The sequence below is a fragment of the Colletotrichum navitas genome (assembly GCF_030913465.1).
Source record: "Colletotrichum navitas strain CBS 125086 chromosome Unknown LY79scaffold_49, whole genome shotgun sequence".
NCBI classification, from domain to species: domain Eukaryota; kingdom Fungi; phylum Ascomycota; class Sordariomycetes; order Glomerellales; family Glomerellaceae; genus Colletotrichum; species Colletotrichum navitas.
Genome location: NW_026850595.1, coordinates 113,143 through 131,687, shown reverse-complemented (window position 1 = coordinate 131,687; position 18,545 = coordinate 113,143). Strand labels below are relative to the sequence as shown.

The 18,545-nt window shown below is 57.3% G+C and overlaps 7 protein-coding genes and 1 non-coding gene across 8 annotated transcripts; 4 read left to right on the top strand and 4 right to left on the bottom strand.

The window, feature by feature from the left end:
* Window positions 1-43: 43 nt before the first annotated feature.
* Window positions 44-2,222, bottom strand: LY79DRAFT_559858 (uncharacterized protein). The gene is made up of 5 exons (XM_060558285.1): window positions 1,933-2,222; window positions 1,557-1,871; window positions 852-1,492; window positions 627-758; window positions 44-558 (listed from the first exon to the last, which is right to left on the bottom strand). The coding sequence occupies exons 1-5, from the start codon at window positions 2,030-2,032 to the stop codon at window positions 316-318; spliced, it is 1,431 nt and encodes a 476-aa protein (XP_060412003.1). The 5' UTR covers window positions 2,033-2,222; the 3' UTR covers window positions 44-315.
* A 527-nt stretch (window positions 2,223-2,749) lies between these two features.
* On the bottom strand, window positions 2,750-3,139 carry LY79DRAFT_671382 (uncharacterized protein; the record flags this gene model as incomplete). Its single annotated transcript, XM_060563903.1, has 1 exon — window positions 2,750-3,139. The coding sequence occupies one exon, from the start codon at window positions 3,137-3,139 to the stop codon at window positions 2,750-2,752; it is 390 nt and encodes a 129-aa protein (XP_060412002.1).
* Window positions 3,140-4,951: 1,812 nt separating this feature from the next.
* Window positions 4,952-5,657, top strand: LY79DRAFT_499411 (uncharacterized protein; the record flags this gene model as incomplete). The annotated part of the gene is made up of 5 exons (XM_060553354.1): window positions 4,952-4,993; window positions 5,052-5,084; window positions 5,144-5,259; window positions 5,312-5,413; window positions 5,483-5,657. Coding segments are annotated over 5 exons (468 nt in total), but the record flags the coding sequence as incomplete, so codon positions are not given.
* Window positions 5,658-5,777: 120 nt separating this feature from the next.
* On the top strand, window positions 5,778-7,559 carry LY79DRAFT_559850 (uncharacterized protein). Its single transcript, XM_060558284.1, has one exon. It carries the CDS (start codon window positions 6,069-6,071, stop codon window positions 7,086-7,088), a length of 1,020 nt encoding a protein of 339 aa, XP_060412000.1. The 5' UTR covers window positions 5,778-6,068; the 3' UTR covers window positions 7,089-7,559.
* On the bottom strand, window positions 7,456-7,529 carry LY79DRAFT_t184. Its single transcript has one exon. It is a non-coding gene; the product is annotated as a tRNA-Val (tRNA).
* Window positions 7,560-8,436: 877 nt separating the features above from the next.
* LY79DRAFT_279905 (uncharacterized protein) lies at window positions 8,437-9,052 on the bottom strand. Its single transcript, XM_060552110.1, has one exon. It carries the CDS (start codon window positions 8,836-8,838, stop codon window positions 8,506-8,508), a length of 333 nt encoding a protein of 110 aa, XP_060411999.1. The 5' UTR covers window positions 8,839-9,052; the 3' UTR covers window positions 8,437-8,505.
* Window positions 9,053-12,241, top strand: LY79DRAFT_279910 (uncharacterized protein). The gene has a single exon (XM_060552111.1). It carries the CDS (start codon window positions 9,267-9,269, stop codon window positions 12,066-12,068), a length of 2,802 nt encoding a protein of 933 aa, XP_060411998.1. The 5' UTR covers window positions 9,053-9,266; the 3' UTR covers window positions 12,069-12,241.
* A 2,325-nt stretch (window positions 12,242-14,566) lies between these two features.
* LY79DRAFT_591805 (heterokaryon incompatibility protein) lies at window positions 14,567-18,086 on the top strand (the record flags this gene model as incomplete). Its single annotated transcript, XM_060561332.1, has 6 exons — window positions 14,567-14,595; window positions 14,759-15,550; window positions 15,694-15,822; window positions 16,144-16,472; window positions 16,523-17,285; window positions 17,342-18,086. The coding sequence occupies 6 exons, from the start codon at window positions 14,567-14,569 to the stop codon at window positions 18,084-18,086; spliced, it is 2,787 nt and encodes a 928-aa protein (XP_060411997.1).
* Window positions 18,087-18,545: the final 459 nt, after the last annotated feature.

The window sequence follows — 18,545 nt, the reverse complement described above, 5'->3', positions numbered from 1 at the left end:
AAAACATAACATTTACAAGCCGAGCACTGGAGTTCGTTGGCTTCTTCTCTTTTCATGATTCTCACGTAACCGAGGCTCATCGTCACAGTACCCAGAAGGGACTCTTCCAAGGAATAACCTGACATTGTCTCTGGAGTCGGGCCATATCGAATTCGCAAGGCCAACCCATTCCAGCGCTATGTTAATCCTGACACCGTGTTTTCGATCTATGATTGAGCTGCAGACAAGTCCCGGGGTAGGCAGAGTGAACAAGCGTCCTGCTTGGCTACTTCGGCGATACAAACCCCTACCGAACTGACACATGCTACCCACGGATCAAGCACCACCGCTCCCCCTTCTCCTTGACCTAGGCACCTCGCTCGGCTTCACGCTTAGATACTTGTTCTCGTAGTACCCCTTTTGAAAATGCCACCAGAAGCGCCAGCCAATCACAATGGCGAGCGTCAGAGGTACGCTCACCGCCCAGTAGATCCAAAACTCGGGAACGACCGTCCCGTTGGTCTCCCCTGCTGTCGAAGAGGAGCCCTGCCAGTCGAACATGGACATGCTGAAGATTGTCTGGCGCCCCGATGTTACTTTTGGAAACAGAAGCTGGGGCCGGGGCAGGGGGGGATACGGCAACTTACGGCAACAAAGGTCGGGGGCAGGAAGACCATGGTGACGACGGCGAGCGTCTTCATGGCTGTGCTGTCGAGTCCCGCGTTCGCAGCGATTTTCATGTTGAGGTTATTCTCCGCCTGGGCGATGAAGTTGTAAAGCTGCACGAGCGTTTCGCGTAAGCCGCTTTGCCTCCAGGGGGGGGGGGGGGGGGGGGATTTCCACGGACCACGGGTCGGGGGGCGTTTTCTTACCACGTTGAGCTGGAGATCCAGCCTCGACTTCATCGTGCCGACAAACGAGACGATGGACAGCGCTTCGCACTCGAGGTACTCGACGACGCTGCGCAGCTCGGCGTCCGCCGCGGGGGACATTCGGCCGTGGAGCGCGCCCAGGTCGTCGTTGACGCGGCCGAGGAACTTGACGTGCTGCAGGTCCCAATCCAGGATCCCGAGCATGTTGACGACATCCGTCGCCGTCGTGTTCAGGCGCGCCGTGATCCGGAGCCTCTCCTGGTCGTCCTGGACCATGTGCTGGACGGACGCGTTGACTTCCAAACCCACCAGCCGCGCGGACCTGGTGACCCCGAGGCCCCTCTCGATATCCGTCACCTTGGGCTCCAACCGGCTCTTGAACGCCTCGGCCCTCGACAGGTGTTCCCGCACGAGGACCGCGGGCAGGAACAGCGGGTGGGCCCAGAGCGTGGTCGCCGACTGCATCATGCCGCACAAGTCCTCCGCGTGGGAGACGGTTGGCTCGTCCGTCACGTAGTTCCGGTTGGAGAAGACGTTCCAGCCGTGAAGGAACGCCACCGTCGTGCCCGTTTCGAGGTGGTGGGACATTGCCAGCCCGAGGTTCCCCAGCTGGAACATCTGAGGGAGCTTGACCGTGAGGGCTGTGCTAGCAATCAGCCTCATCTTCCGCGCGTGCAGCGCCAAGTGCGCGTGGGTGTCCTCTACCTATAGACTCGAGCCTGCTGTCGTTGTCCTCGCTGAACCGCAGGTTGGAGTACTGCCTCCCGTTATTGGCCACGAGGATGGGCAGCGTCTCGGTCGAGAGCCGAAAGGCCGTCTCCATGGCCAGGAAAGAGGACCGGCTCATCGCGAAGCCCACGGGGAGCCAGCCCACGCGCTCGCACATCAGGAGGCGGATACGCATGGCTGGTCTGGCCTGGCCAGGCTTCGCCCGCCGGGAGAACCGGCCCTGTTGGTGAAGCCATTGTTCGACCTCGTCGTCGTCCAGGAACCCGGTTCTGTAGTTGCCTGCGACGGGACCTGCTGTCTCTCCGCGCGTTAGACTTGTTGGCTGAGCCGGATCATGCACGTCGTTACGCACCGGCGCTGCCATCGGTCCAAGCCTCGAAGTAGCCGAGTTGTCCCTCATCGGGGCACCATCTGCAGGAACCCAGGAGACGTTGTCGTTCGGCATTGAACATCGTGAAGGGCTAGATGTGAATTGGCCTATCAATCCGATGGAAAAAAAAAATCCGGCAGGGAATGGAATAAACCCACCTCAATCCAGACACGCCTAGATGCGGCTCAGAGCAGACAGCAAAATGTGAGCTGACGCATGTAAGCGCTGGCGCATATTAAGAGCAGGGGGATAAGGATTTGCTATAGGGCAACGCTCTAAGCGACACTATGCATCCATCATACGCAGCAGTAATGAGAAGTGCTGAAATTCATCTCGTACATTTCGCAACCATAGTAGTAGCGACACACTCTCTATCGATCTGATTCGGACCATGTTAGGTCCAGGACCGTTGGCGGTATAAGCATACATGTCTCCCAGGTTTGAGTCGTCACCTGGTTGGACGATACGATGGGAGGAAGAAAAAAAGGGAAAAAAAAACTCCCGTCCTGTGCGGCAATAACCCCTTCCCCGGTTCGAGCCAAGACGCATCCGGTCATCCATCGCGGGCCGCAAGGGCGGGGGATATACTCCGTACACTGCGTGTATGAGTCGATCGCCAACCGCGCAACGGGCCTGTCTGTTCAAGCCGACTTCTTCCGGATTAGCCAAATACCATGAACGGACCTTTGAGCAGACACCAGTAGGCCACTAGCGACGGGTAATAACACATACATTCAAGCGACTGAAAGTCCCGCAGGAGCGTCGCATCCACACATCGTTCCGAGTAAACCCAGCCTCTTCATTCCCCTTCCTTTGCCAAGCGGGCCTTCTTGACCACGCGCTTCAGGGTCTGGAGGCTGACGCGGCCCTCCAGCTGCCCGGAGAGCTCCCGATAGGTGGGCGGGTTCTTGGCCACGGCGGACTTGGCGACGGCCTGCTTCTCCTCCTCCGAGAGCTTCTCCGGCCTGCCCTTGCGGGGCGTGGACGCGAAGGACCTGGCGGTCCTGAACCGGCGGACGGTCGTCTGCACGGCGCCGGGCGAGCAGCCGAAGGCGCGCGCGGCCTCGCGGTAGCTCCGGCCCGCGAGCACGAAGGCGGTGATGGCGACGCGCTGCAGCTCCGTCAGCTCGTCGTTGGACTTGCGGTCCGCGGAGAGCAGGGCGTTGAAGGCTTTCAGTTCGGCGTCCATTTCCCTGTGGTTCGTGACGGGGGGGAAGAAGGGGGATGGAAGGGAGGGGGGCTGGACAAGGGGCCTGGCGCGTGGAACGGCGGGGTGTGTTCAGACCTTTGGACTGCCACGGAACTCAATTCTTTTATCATCCCCGCGCGGAGAAACATGGGGCGCCGAGGAGGCCCTTGATGCGCTCACCTTGATGGGGTTCAATACTCTATCAACGTCCCGAGTCTTGCAAGATAGAACAAATGGTCATAGTGCAAGCAAGGTCTAGCAGTTTTTTTTCTTTTTCTCTTTTTTTTTCTTTCTTTTTCTCTTCAGACATCTAGAGGCCCTTGAAACTCGGGGCAACAAGAGTGCCGCCTTGTCGTTATACACGTGCCGCAAAGTCGATGAGTTACACCATGCAACAGCGCTGATTGCATGTGTGCACAGAGTTTACGCCTGATGGTGAGATGGAAACACTGCGACAGCCGGCGGAGAGCCCGGCACCCGCATTCTCTCGGGATACGGTTTGCAACGTCTACTACTGCTTTAATACAGCAAAAGCGACAACCGCTGCTCCAAGATGAAGTTGAGGTCGATGCGTTGGAACTAGACCAGGGAAAACGTGGCGATGCTAACATCAACGAGAATGCAGAGTATAGGCATCCTTCCTGGAAGGTTTGAACACGACGAATGGCCAAAAGAAGACGGCCAACCCACCCCGTGTTTGGCTCAGCGGCGGACGCGAGTCAAGAGGTTCATCCCCTCAACGCCCCAAACCGACAAGCTAGGCCATCTGGCAGCGCAGATAGGGCTGAAGAAGCACCGCGGAGCCGTGGCGGTCTGAACCAACACCCTGTCATTTAGCAAAGCTCAAGCCCCGAGACAAACTGAAGGCTTCCAGGTTGACGATTGCAAGATTGCCGATGAACCGGAGGGTGGCTCTGTGGCGTGGACAGAAGGGCCACCGCTAAAGAAACAAAACCCTGGAACCCCTTCAAGCGACAGGCCGAGGCCTGCGTCGATCGTGAGCTAGCGCATCTCAGATCGCACGTGGAGGAGCAAAACCCCGAGCCAATCCGGCTCGAGGCAGCATGCGCGTGCGTGCATCGGGGCTGCTCATCTCTTATACTTCCACTGTGACGTGCCTGAGATGGATGGGCATGCCGCATCACTCACTAGCTTTTGGTTTGGCGACGGATCTGACATGGTCACATGGACTAGGATGGGATGGGATGGGATGGGATGGGATGGGATGGGATGAGAAAGGCACTGGGCTGAGATGAAGGTGAGTGAGTGAATCTTGGGTGAGTGAGCGTGAATGAGGGGTGAGAAATGAGATGAGATATGAGATGAGAGAGGCCAGTGAGAGGCCCCCGAACGCTAAAAGTGCGAGGTGCGTCTTTCCAGACTCGCCATGACGTTATCGGTGACGTCTTGGCCACGCCGTCATTGGCTCTTCCGTAGACACTCGCCGCACTTCGTTCCCCCCTCGGCGGACCAGAAAGTGTGGCTGGAAGGAAAACCTGGAACGCGGAGACAAGAGGCGTAGCAGCACATGCACGAACTGCTCACTGAATCGTCACTACCCGTGGGAGAGAGATGGAGAGGTAGAGAGAGGGAGGGAGGAAGCGCCGGCGCGAGATATTACTCCATGGCTGCGTCTTATCCTTGCATCGAAACCTTCCATCGTCCTGCATACCACCTATAGCCTCTTTGTGATACCCCTTCACCCTAGCAATACCGTGGACCATCTTATCCTACATTGACCACGACTTACCTGCTATACACACCTAGACCGACATACCATAACCTCCTGTCACTGGCCTGCAGCGATCCATCATGCCTCGGACACTGCTCCTCTGTTTCGTCCACGGCTTCAAGGTAAGTCGTGACCGGCAGCTGGATCTCGCGGCTCACCACCCAGCTAACACGATCCCAGGGGAACGACAACACATTTCACGACTTCCCAGACGTGAGTGCTTCCTCCTATTCCGTCGTTCTTCGTGCTCATCCCCGCCCTCCCCTTTCCAGGACCTGAAACGTTCAGTTACGAAGCAACTGCCCGACCACCGCGTCAAGTCCATCGTCTACCCCCAGTATGAGACGAAAGGCGAACTGGCGCAAGCCGCCGAGGCTTTCCTCTCATGGTAATGTGCCCGCTCCCCAAGATCCCCGAGAAACGCGCTGAGCCTGTGGCAGGCTGAAAGAGCAAGTGATGGAGGTCAGGAAAGCCAGCGTCGAGAAGCCGTGGCCGCCCAAGGATAGACAAGTCGGCGTCGTCCTCGTCGCCCACTCTATGGGGTAAAGCACACAAATCACCCTGCGGACCGAACGATTCTCAAGGCCGAAAAAAAAACTAACGAGACCCAGAGGCTTCGTCGCCGCCGACGCGCTGTTCCTCGCCGTCAACGAGAGGGCCAATTCCAACCCGTCGGAAGACGACCCCATCTTCCCCCTGATCCAGGGCATCCTCACCTTCGACACGCCGTACAACGGCCTGGCCCGCTCCATGTTCGTCTACGGCGGCTTCTCCAACTACCAAAAGGTCAGCAGCGTCTTCAACGTCATGACGGCCCTCTCGGCCGCGGCGCCGGCCAGCCTCGCGCGCCTGGGCACCCGCCGGGCGGCCACGTCGGCCGTCGCCTCGTCGGCCCGCCGCGGCAACCCGGGCTGGAAGACGTGGCAGCTCATCGCCGTGCGCACCGGCACCGTCGGCGCCATCGCGGCCGGCGGCGTCGCCGCCTACGTCAACCGCGAGGCCATCATCTCGGGCCTCCGCAGCCTCAACAAGGACTCCGTCAGGGAAGGGTACCAGCAGGGCATCGGCGCCCTCGGCCAGGGCCTCGCCTACATCAACCGCGGCACGGTCGGCCAGTCGTTCGCCTGGCTCTCGGACCACTTCACCTTCGTCGGCGCGCTCCTCAAGCAGAAGGAGCTCAACCGGCGCCTCGAGCGCATGGGCGCGCTCAAGGGCGTGGGCATCCACGACTTTTACGCCTCGCTCGGCGAGAACGGGTACTGGCAGGGCGGCTACTTCGTCCCCGAGAGGACCTTCTGCGCCGTCCCGGACGAGGGCCACGCGGCCTCGTCCATCTTCTCGCGCCAGGTGCTGCGCGAGGTCGACGACGAGGTGCAGGCGCACATGAGCATGTTCGAGCCGGAGAAGCACAAGGGCTACGAGAAGATGACCGAGGACGCGGCCGAACTGGTCTTCCGGTGGTTCGGCAGCGACGAGCCGCTCGTCGACGACGCCAAGTTCCGCGACGCGCCGCCCGAAGAGGCCGCCGAGGACCACGAGGTCGAGGAGACGCTCGAGAAGGCCATCTCCAACACGACGGAGCAAGAGGCGCCCGAGGCGTCCGCCGAGAAGGCGGACGACGCCGACGCGTCGAGGCCGCCGTCGGACGGGCTGCCCGACGAGTCGCCCATCGACATCGCCGCGGCGGCGTCGCTCGTGCCCCTGCCGGCGGACGGCGAGGGCGACCTGGTCGGGGACGCCAGCGCCGAGAACATGACGACCGAGGAGAAGCGGTCGTACATGCAGCACCTCTTCCAGATCGCCCAGTCGACCGGCACGGGCGTCAAGGGCTGGTGGCCCAACAAGATGCCCAACATGCCCAGCATGCCGAGCATGCCCAACATGCCGTCCATGCCCAAGGTCCCCGCCTCCGTGTCGTCCCTGGGCCAGGTCTCGATGCCGAGCGTGAGCATCTGGAGGAAGTCCACGCCGTCGCAGACCCCGACGCCCGCCGGCGACGACAAGAAGGAGGACGCCGCGGATGCGAAGACCGACGGAGAGATCGAGCATGACGCAAGCGCCGAGGGGGACAAGAAGGACGTCGAAGGCCCCGGGGGCGCCAAGCAGGAGGCCGACAAGGGCCCCGAAGGAGCGGGAAACGAGGTAGCCAAGGCGGCGGCGGCGACTGGTGCCCTGGAGACGGCGGATGAGGCCAGCGACGACAAGTCGAAGAGATGAGCGAGCGAGTGAGACGAGGGCCGAACTTGCTTGGAAGCACACACGCACGAGTATTCTATAGGTATTTAATTGTGAATGACTTACGCTTTAGTTGAACTGCACCGCGTTCGATCCTTGAAGGACACGACACTTGCGATGCTGATGATGTGATTCATGTCTGCCCATAGCGAAGCATTGGTTCAAACAAACAGGCTTTGTGCGGGGGACTCTGATGCAATGGTCTCAAACAAAGAATCACTCACTTGTGACGAATAACAAGATCGCATTCATGTAGGTGGTTTACTGCATATCGAGATACGGCAAGGTTGTGCTGATAGAAGGGAGCAAAATGTAAAATAAAATAAATGCATAAAAAAGCCAAAACAATTGATTTCGCCCGGACTTGAACCGGAGACCTTCAGTGTGTTAGACTGACGTGATAACCAACTACACCACGAAACCAGCTTCTTGGGATCAATCTACCTCTTCCTAGGTTATGATCTGCGCAGTGCTCACAAGGTGGTACAGCATCCTCGATTGGCGGTCGTGGAGATTGTATGTGTCTGTAATCCGAATTCCATTGGCGAATGCTCGCGATGGAAAAGTTCAATCGAACCATGACAGGCACATACACGCTGGAACAGGAGCGGAATATAAGATCCGGAGTTGAGCTCGTCCGCCATCATGCGCCTAGTGCTCTAAACGTAAGTAAGTACATGTTGGATTTTCTTCTCACTGGTAACAGAACGATGTGTGGATGAGCCTTTCTTGATGCGACAGGGGATCTCGTCTACTTTCCAACCCCAGGGATCATCCGGGCGGCACATCAGTAACCGGCTCCCGCACACGGATATCTTGAGCTTGGGGGGTCCTACACACACTAGTAGATCCCGGCCGTAATCCTTGGAGGCCCAAGGTGTGATGCCGAAAGCCGACGGGACTGCTCGCTTGGATGGGACTGCGCCGCATGGGAACACGAGACGGACTTGGGTTCTTGATAGCTCTCTCTCTGTCCATGGTTGCCGGGCTTGCCGGGGACATCTTACTGTTCATGAACACATCATGTTTCACGTGTTGACCACTTGCTCTCTACTGGAATCTGCTCTTGGGCCGAGGTGCGTCCCCTATGCATGATGAGCAGAGAGTTTGGTACTGGAGGTCCCGAAACCGCAATCTCCTTTCTTCCATGGCATCATCCAAGGCCTGCAGTGAAATCTACCGCATCCGGCTCTTCAGCACCTCGAGCATCTCAGGGTGACAAAGCCACCATCTTTCGCGTTCCAACGCCTCCCTCGGAGTAAAGACTCGGTTGGGCACCGTTGAAATCCCCTCGACCAGCAGCCATATGGTGCGATATTGCGTGCTGAGGTCGCAATAGAGTGAATCATCAACAGCCATCAACTAGCGGCCTCCCGCAACGGGCTGCCCCTGCGTCCCGTCACTTCAGATATATGCATATACCTTGCACAGCTAATCTCGCTTCCCTGTCCCGGCCGTCGTGCTCACGGCCGCCGTCAACCCCGCATCCCATCCTGCTCGACTCTTCGCGATTGGATCGCGATAGAGTCTGCCTCTTGGACCGTTCTCGCATACCCCTCTCGGTCTCTCGGTCGAACAGGACGTCTGCGGGACCTGCATCCCGGCCTAATTGCCCCGTCGGGGGAGGGGACCGAGTTTCTCCTGGATAGACTTGGGATGTGTGCCCTTTGCCCCCTTTGGATGCCATGCTCTGGTCATCGGTGCAATTGCACCGAAATATGAGAGCTCCCATTTGCAACTCGCCACACCTTATTCCAGCTAGACTGCCAAAAGCTTACATTGATCCCCTCTCCGGCGATCCGTGGTAATACCCCTAGACCTTAATCTAACCTGCAGATTGAATGGCCATCAGCAGTGTAGCATCGAGCTTGATTGCCTGCGAAACCCGCCCAGGGAGCTCAGAGATTGTTGCCAATGAACCCCCTCGTGACCGTCATGATTCGAGATCCTCGCGCGCCGGATAATGCCATCCCCAGGCGGTGCTGCGAAGCCAGGAGCCGACGCGCCGGAGCCGACGGGTAATACACAGGCAGTTCGCGGCTCATTGCCCCGAGGACGCCTCGTTCTCTTGTATTAGAAGGACGAAGCGGCCGCACTCCTCGCCGCTGCAACGACCAGACTCGAATCAGGGTTCGTTCGTCCTTTCGTTCGTTCCAAGGCATGTCGCGAATCATTGTTGGTCTCGTCGCGCTCTCCGGCCTCTTGGGGTCCGGCGACGCCCAGCGCTTCGACAACGGCACCGGCGGCGACAGCGCCACCGTCCGGTGGCTCGGCCGCACGCCTTCGTACAGCGCCGGCACGACCTTTGGCCTGCCCTGGGCCCGCGGCAAGCACTTTTCCAACTCGACCGAGTTCGCCGTCTCCGGCGGCGGCCCGCTGCAGTCCTGGGTCACGGCCTACTGGTCCGACGGCTCCATCAAGTGGACCGGCCACGCCATCCCCGAGGCCGACACCATCTTGGACGAGTACACCGTCAGCGCCTCGTCGTCGGCCAACTCGACGGCGCGCTTCTCCCGCACGAGGCGGCAACAGCAGCAGCAGCAGCCTGACGGCTTGATCGTGTCCGATTCCTCAGACGCCGTCAGCGTCGACACCGGCAAGCTCGCCGTGACGTTCCCCAAGTCCGGCAACGTCGTCGTCGGCGAGATCAAGACCGCCTCCGGCAAGACCGTCGGCCAGAACGGGAGGCTCGTCCTCCACTCCCAGTCCGGCGTCGAGGACCGCGCCGAGCTCAAGGGCCAAGCCGGCATCGCCCACTTCAACTTCGAAAGCAACGTCGAGGAGGTCACCGTCAGCAAGGACAACACCGCGCGCGCCCTCGTCACCGTCCGCGGCAAGCACGCCGTCCAGGGCGAGGGCAGCCACGCCGACTGGCTCCCCTTCATCCTGCGCTTCTACCTGTACCGCAACTCCGAGGCCGTCCGCATCGTCCACACCATTGTCTACGACGGCAAGGCTGACGAGGACTTCATCTCCGGCCTCGGCATCCGCTTCGAGGTCCCCCTCGAAGGGGAGGAGCAGTACAACCGCCACGTCAGGATCTCTGGCGTCGACGGCGGCCTCCTCAGCGAGGCCGTCCAGGGCATCACCGGCCTCCGCAGGGACCCCGGCGCCGCGGTCCGCACCGACCAGTTCGAGGGCGCCGGGCTGGCCGACCCCGCGACCTGGGACCAGAGAGTCACCACCAGGCTCCGCTGGATCCCTACCTGGAGCGACTTCAGCCTGACCCAGCTGTCCCCCGACGGCTTCACCCTGAAGAAGCGCACCAAGGCCGGCCAGAGCTGGGTCAACATCCCCGGCGGCACGCGCGCCGGCGGCCTCGCCTACCTCGGCGGCGCCACCAAGGGAGGCCTCGCCGTCGGCCTGCGCAACTTCTGGAAGCGCTACCCTACCGGCATCGACATCACCGACGCCGCCACCGACACGGGCGCGATCACCGTCTGGATCTACAGCCCCGCGGCGCCGGCTCTCGACATCCGCCCCTACCACGACGGCCTCGGCGAGGACACGTACGCCAAGCAGCTCGACGCCCTCGAGATCACGTACGAGGACTACGAGCCCGGCTTCAACAACCCGTACGGCGTCGCCCGCACCAACGAGATCTTCCTCTACGGCTTCGAGTCGACCCCCAACCGCACCCTCCTCGCCGACCTGACCGACCACACCAACAACCCGCCCGTCCTCTACGGCGAGCCCGGCCGCCTGGCCGAGACCAAGGCCCTCGGCAACTACTGGGCGCCGCCCTCGGCGTCCCCCTCGGGCCTCGAGGCCGACATCGAGAAGCACCTCGACTTCCTCTTCCGGTTCTACGAGGGCCAGGTCGAGCAGCGCAGGTGGTACGGCTTCTGGGACCACGGCGACTTCATCCACACCTACGACACGGACCGCCACCAGTGGCGCTACGACGTCGGCGGCTACGCCTGGGACAACTCGGAGCTCTCGCCCGACCTCTTCTTCTGGAACTACTTCCTCCGCACCGGCCGCGAGGACGTCTACCGCTTCGCCGAGGCCCTCGTCCGCCACGCCGGCGAGGTCGACGTCTACCACCTCGGCGACCTCAAGGGCCTCGGCACCCGCCACGGCGTCCAGCACTGGGGCGACAGCGCCAAGCAGGCCCGCATCTCGACCCCGCAGTACCGCAAGGCCTTCTACTTCGTCTCCGGCGGCGACGAGCGCACCGGCGAGATCGTCGGGGAGATCCTCGACGCCGACAAGACCTACGGCATCCTCGACCCCAACCGCAAGGTCCGCACCGACGGCTGGGTCCCGACCCCCAACGCCTCCGTCGCCGTCGGCCTCGGCACCGACTGGTCCTCCCTCGCCTCCTCCTGGCTGCTCGAGTGGGAGCGCCGCGGCCCCCGCTGGGAAGAGGCCCGCTCCAAGCTCACCAACACGGCCGCCAGCATCGCCCGGCTCAAGAACGGCTTCGTCACCGGCTCCGGGCTCTACAGCCTCGCCGACGGCACCCTGGGCCCGCCCCCCGCCGACCCGACCAACAACGGCACCGTCGCCGTCTCCCACCTGTCCGCCGTCTTCGGCCTCATGGAGGTCGTCGCCGAGTTCGTCGAGCACGCCGGCGGCGGCGGCGCCGACGACGAAGTCCCCGACGGCTTCGAGCAGGCCTGGTACGACTACTGCTACTACTACGGCGCCGGCGCCGCCGAGCAGACGGCCCGCTACGGCCAGGGCTTCGGCAACACGAGCCTCAAGCAGGGCCACTCGCGCCTCACGGCCTACGCCGCCCACCGCACCGGCAACGCCACCCTCGCCGCCCGCGCGTGGCGCGAGTTCTTCGACTCGGACGGCCTCAAGCAGACGGCCCCCTGGGATACCGTGCGCTTCGACGGGAGCGCCGTGCTGGCGCCCGTCGACGAGGCCGCGTGGATCTCCACCAACGACGCGGCGCTCTACGGGGAGGCCGCCATCGTCAACTTGGCCCTCATCAGGGGCTCCCTGGAGTAATTGTTTCCATTTTATCTTATTGGGAAGCGTGCGTGTCTTACTCACACGGACCAAAATACTAGTTGAATTCCATGTATAAAGATAATGTTATGCGTATACATTTTAGTCTTCTCATGTAAATGTTTACAGTTCGAATATCACAAACCTGGCACTGGCTCTATTACATCTCAAATCTACTCAGCTAACTCCCCTCACCCCTTGATTGGCGCAACTTATCTACACTTCAGCCAACGCCACATGGCTTTCTGAAGATTTCATTGAGAGCTCCAGCACACACTGGTCACTGGTAAAGACATTCCTCTTGGGCAATACGTCATTGAATGTTTGGACTTTTAAGATGTATCATCAGCTGTTGCCGAATGACTCTACACGTATGGGGTAGTGGCATCGGATGGCTAAGTGGGAGCTTCTTTGGAAGCCGAGGATAGCGACGGCGGGAGAAGAAGGCCCGATTGCGAGTCTAATGTTAGTGGAGGCAAGTCTCTTGCAGATAGGAACAAGGCAAGATATTAGTGATTTTCTCTGTTGGAGGTTGCTTGATACTATTACTATTACTAATCCATTCCTAGCGTCAATGATTCGTACCGGTGCACTCATTGGGAAACATTTGATAACGTAGACAACTCGGCCATTTTAATCCTCCCAGGCAACGTATACCGGTTGGTGTCACAAAGAAATCAACCAGATCCCTCAGAAGACTAAGAGCGGCTAACCAGAAGAGAGGTATTGTACGTAGCTTTAAAGGTCATGAGCAAGTCACATCTCAAAGGGGGACTAGATAGCCACACTTGATGTGCAGGCGGATTGGCCCATCACTGACCGAAAGGCTTGGCTTGACAGCAATGGTATTAGCCTGTATGCAAGACATACATTGCCCACCCTCGGCTTAAGCTTTTCACGAGAATGGTCCCACCGAGCCTGCTGCTGACTGCATGCATGTAGCCTGCTCACGGGATAATGACTGCACCGGAAAACATCATCCATCCTGGGCCCCATGAAACCTGGTTTATATCTACCTTCACTGCTTGAAACAATCGCTTGCTGTTCAGAATGCGTTCCATCAAAGTCTTGGTTCGTTTGACATGGTTCAAGAGGAGGGCCACGCACCCAAAGCTCGATCGACTCATGCGCGTACGTACGTGCAGCCGGGAGAGACGAATATGAATGGAATGGGCGCGGGTACCCCATTTGTGGTGAGATGTCCGTTATTCAACGAGGCTGAAGGGTGTCTTCCATGTCTTATTTTTGAGGTACTTTGCATGGTCAGCGAGTATGGAATATTTGCGCGCATGCAAGCCGAGTCTTGAAACCATTCGCCGGCAGTTGTACTCGCTTTATCTCCCGCTCGTCATCATCCGTCGATGAGGTCATGGCCGGTTCTCCCAAGCCTCATCGTCATCTATAACCCAATCATGTATGTTGTTTCGCTGAGCGAACCATATTCCAGGCAGCGCAGCATCGCAAGGCAATATCGCAAGGCAACCATGTGATAAAACCGCAGCCGAGTGAGGCCAATGAGGGCAGTGTAGGAAATGGCAGACGTGATAGATGCCTGGATGCAGGCTTCTTCTCCAGTATCCGAGAGGGTGTGAAGTCGGTAAATTGTTTTCCAGTCTTTTTCCACTTCAACTGGGCATAAATGTAGGACCGTGTCAGGCCGAACCCTGAATTCGTCCTCCTCCAGTCACTCATCACCTTGTCCACGTCATAGCCTCTTGGTCAAGGAGATAGCCTTGGCCACTTCACATTGTACCGTGTGCCCCCAAATTGCTTCTTCTCCGAGGCCAGTCTTTCACTAGGAACGAATGAAAGGATCCACAAGGCTTTTGGAAATTGCTGTGAGTTATCCCTGCCCTTGGCACTACTCGGGAGTGTTTCTATTTTGGTTTCATTGATGCTAACCCAGCCACGAAGACCCATGGCTTTCAAAGCAATTGCATCGCTGGGAGACGAGGTTGATGAGACCTTTGTTGTCAATTATGAAGGTCAAAGGTTCTTCCCAGGTAACAAACTGGGCCTCCTAGTCACAAGGGAACGTGTGTCAAATGTTCTTGAGGAGGCAAAGTTGGACGCAGATGCCGACAATCTGCTGAAATTTGTCAAGAACCATGCAGAACGTTTGTTCTTGATCTCGCTACTAATGACGAGTGAAAGTGAGGAGATGGTATCCCAGTTGAAAGAGCTACGAGAACAACGTCTGAGGGACGGCTCTCTCCCAGTCAAAATCTTCAAGGACAACCACACTGATGCCTGGCACTGGGAGTCAAATATCCATGGTCCTTCTTCCCTGCGCAACCAACCTGTTCCTAGGAATTGGGACCGCCGACATCGAAGTCTTTTTGACAAATATCAGTGGGAGTTTATGAGCCCAGTATTTGGGATAAAGGAGTGTTTCCGCTTCCAACTTGACAGCCGGATCGCACTTCCATATCTAAAAGTCATTCGGAGAGCAGAAAGCAAAGGCTTTTTTGGAGAGGTTTCCAAGGTGGAAATTCACCATGCACACATCGCGCCAGAATTGGCTAGAGTAAGTGTTGTTTATTGTATTGAGTGAGCTCCGCCTATTTAATCTATTTACTCACCGCTACATAGAATGCTCAGGACGGCTCAGTAGAAATTGCAATGAAAAAGGCCACCGACGACTCCGAATTGATTAAATACTTTGACAAAGAGGCAAAAAACCTCGATAGGCTGAGAGGCTTCACGTCGAAACACCTTATCAAACCAATAGCCGCTTACGAGCATCGCGGTGATCGGTGCCTGCTTTTCCCCTGGGCAGATGGAGGAAACCTATACGAGTTCTGGAAGGATTACAAAGGCGATCGTCTGGCCAAAACCAACCTCAGATGGGTGACGTTCCAACTCACGGGCTTGTTCTCTGCTCTTGAGGACCTTGACAGAGCAAACTGCCGACACGGAGACCTCAAGCCCGAGAACATTCTCTTATTTGTGGACAAAGACAAGAACACGACACTACAAATTGCCGATTTAGGACTCGCTACATTCCACAAGAAAGATGCCTTGACAAAGATTCGAAAAGCCAACAACGAGGATACCGAGACGCCTCCTGGAACATCTCGGTACGAGCCCCCAGAAGAGAACAAGAGCCGAAGGAAGAACCCGAACTTTTGGAAGACTCGATCAAGGGCGTATGACGTCTGGTCCATGGGTTGCGTGGTGCTGGAACTGCTGATGTGGCTTACCTACGGCTACAAAACGGTGAACGACTTTAGGGACAAAACAAAATACTTCTGGGAAAAGGTTGACAAAACATACCGGGTTCAACGTCATGCACAGGAACACATCGACAACATATCGAAAGCATGGCCGGAAGGTTCGATCTGCGGTGATCTTGTACGTTTTGTTAAAACCAGCCTCCTTGTTGTCGCGCCGAAAGAAAGCAAGACTACCTCTCGATGCCGAGCAACAGCGCCCGAGGCCCACGGAAAGATGAAGAGAATCCAGACAAAATATTACCCTGCGTGAGTATGGACTTGGGAGAGACCAACATTCTCGAAGTTAACCAATAGGAACTTCGAAATTAGAACTGGAGACCACGGACTTGCCCCAGAACGAGAAGAAGACTCTTACCAACACATCAAGGGCTCGCTCCCTGCCAATGAAGACAACCTGGGAGAGTTTGGTGGGCTGGTGGGAATACAGCGCAAGGCGACAGAAGAACTGGGGCAAGACTCGCAGACAACGCCTACGTTGAGGAAAGCCTCTCAGACGGTTATGAAACACGAAGAAGTAAGTGAAAATATTTGCTGAAAGGACCAAATGCCTGAAAGTCGACTAACATGCGGTGTTAGTATGTCAGTATCCGCTCACTTCGTAATGATGGTGAAGGCTAGGCCATTTATGCTAATATTGTTGAGAGGCAGAATGTCAGTCAATCTCTCTAGTCCATTTAGGTTGCTTACAAGTGCAGTTGTTAACGCAGGTTTACATAGTCAGTAAGTTATACCCGCATCCAATTTGCCGCGAATATTGCTAACCATTGAGTAGTTTGTATGTTGAAAGTTAATCACGCGTCAAAAGGAACAGACAGCTGACCCCCAACCCAGCAAAGAAGCAAGCTCAATGACCATTGGGATTCTTTACCGGATAACGCCTTCGCCTCTCAGATGTTCAACCATGTCAGCTGGCCTCAAACAAGACCATCGCGGACTGAAGCGAACTACAAGCTGTGTACCAACTGTAGCACAACGACGTCAACAATGCTCTTCCAGTCCGAACGTCAGCTGTCAGCGATGCAGAGGTCTTGCGAACTATGCGTCTTGCTTCTTGATTCCCTGAGCCGAGTAGGTATAGAGTCTTCAGCGGTCGTCAAACTACGCCAGACGGGTACCACGATAGGGCTGGAAGGCGGACCGAACCTGCTTTCGATCTACATTGAGCCAGGTATGTCTCTGCCGCAATTATCGACTTACCCTGAGCTGAACCTTGCTTAGGAGACGACGTTCCCGCAGGAAGACAGATTGGGTTTCCCCTACTTCCTGAGCCGAATAGTCAAGGACAACTCTCGCTCTTCAAACACTGGATACAGAGCTGCGACTCGACACACCACGCGTGTCATCGCCATGACGGGCAAACTATCTCGGAGATGCCGACCCGACTTGTCAAGGTGACGGATCCAATACGACTGATCAGTTCCTGCACGATAGAGCCCAGTCGATACATAGCCCTCAGCCACTGTTGGGGCCAGCTGCAAGAACACGAAAGATTCTGTCTTTACCAAAGAAACCATCATCAGCTCGAGGCTCGCATCGACTTTGATCGACTCCCCAAGACATTTCGGGATGCAATCACAGTCACTCGTGGCCTCGGCATAGAGTATATCTGGATTGACACGTTGTGCATCATCCAAGATGACGGGGACGACTGGGAAAAGGAGTCGTCAAAAATGGAGACAGTGTTCAGCGCGGCATACTGCACCCTTAGTGCAGCATCGGCCGAATCATCCCTCGATGGCTTTCTATCTCCCCGCCCGCCGAGGCCATGCGTGCGACTGCGGACGGAAGACTCCCGGCAGTTGTATATTTGTCCGCACATCGATGACTTCCATCGAGATGTTGAGCTGGCAAAGATCAATAGACGGGGATGGGTCTTACAGGAGCGGGCTCTGTCAAGACGCTCCATATACTACAGCCAGACCCAGGTGTACTGGGAGTGCGGAGAAGGGATACGTTGTGAGACCATGGGCCGTCTCTACAAGTAAGCATACATGCCATGTCATCATAGCAGGAACTTTACTTAACGTGTTGTTGCAGCTCGAAGGCCGCTTTTCTCGGGGACGCCAACTTCCCACGATCCGCATTGGAGTACTACCGCGACGGACGGCAGTTGCTCATCCAAGATTTATACGAGAGATACTCGGCTCTCGCGTTCACGAAGGCTTCGGACCGAGCAGTCGCCATCCTCGGCCTACAAGAGCGCCTAGCAAGGGCGTTCGAGACTCAAGCCGCCCATGGCACTTTCAAGTCTTACTTCGCCCGCAGCATCCTCTGGAGGCGCGACCAACACCTCGCGGAGATGACGCCCATCGCCCAGCCGGCGGGGCGCCGCGTTCCGAGTTGGTCATGGTTCTCCAAAAGCGGTAGAATCCAGTACATGAACCTCACGTTCGAAAAGACCGAGTGGATGAACGACGACTTCAGGAGCCCCTTTGATTCTCAGCCAGATGACACGCTCCCTGGCCAGACATCGAAGCCAGGCTGCCCCGAAATCAGTTCGATACTTGGTGGGTTTGCGCGACGCATGGAGATGGACGATGGGACGCTCACGTCGCAGGTCGTTTTTGACATGAAGAATAGGCACCAAGCCAAGGATTTACGGGCTGTGCTGATCGGCCGCGATAAGGGCGAGGGCGACAGCACCAATGCCCCGAAAGTCCACGTGCTCGTTATTTGCAAATGCAGCAGTGATCCCACGGACAGACTGTACGAAAGAGTAGGAGTGGCGTCTCTTTCACCGGAGAAAGTGCTGACGGAAGGGGTTTGGGTTGATATTTGTTGACATCTTCTACGTCTGATGGTGGCCGTGTCTCAATGTGTACATAGATGAAGAGCCCGTCTCCTGGCAGATCCTCTTTTGTACTTGTTGCATTTTCAATTTTTAGTTATCTTCTTATTATCCTGTGTGGAACGGCCGCGAACTTCATTTGGCGTGGGATTAGTTATGATATGTTTGTGGTGACATGGTCTTACACAGCCACTACAAGGCTTTCTTCCCGTCTCATCTGAGCTTTTTTCCATTTCAAAAGCCCCCGAGGAATGGGTAGGGTGTGTGACAGACGCCCCAAGACATAGCAGATTACACCTGACAAACATAGCCCTCAGCTGCTAGACACATACCGAAACAGCCCCAGGCTGAAAATGCATCATTCCTTTTGTTGGAGGTCAGACTCTTCCAGCTTGTATGACTTCGGCGTCTTAAGGGGCCCCCAAAACTCATCCTCTAGCCCCCTACCCCGAA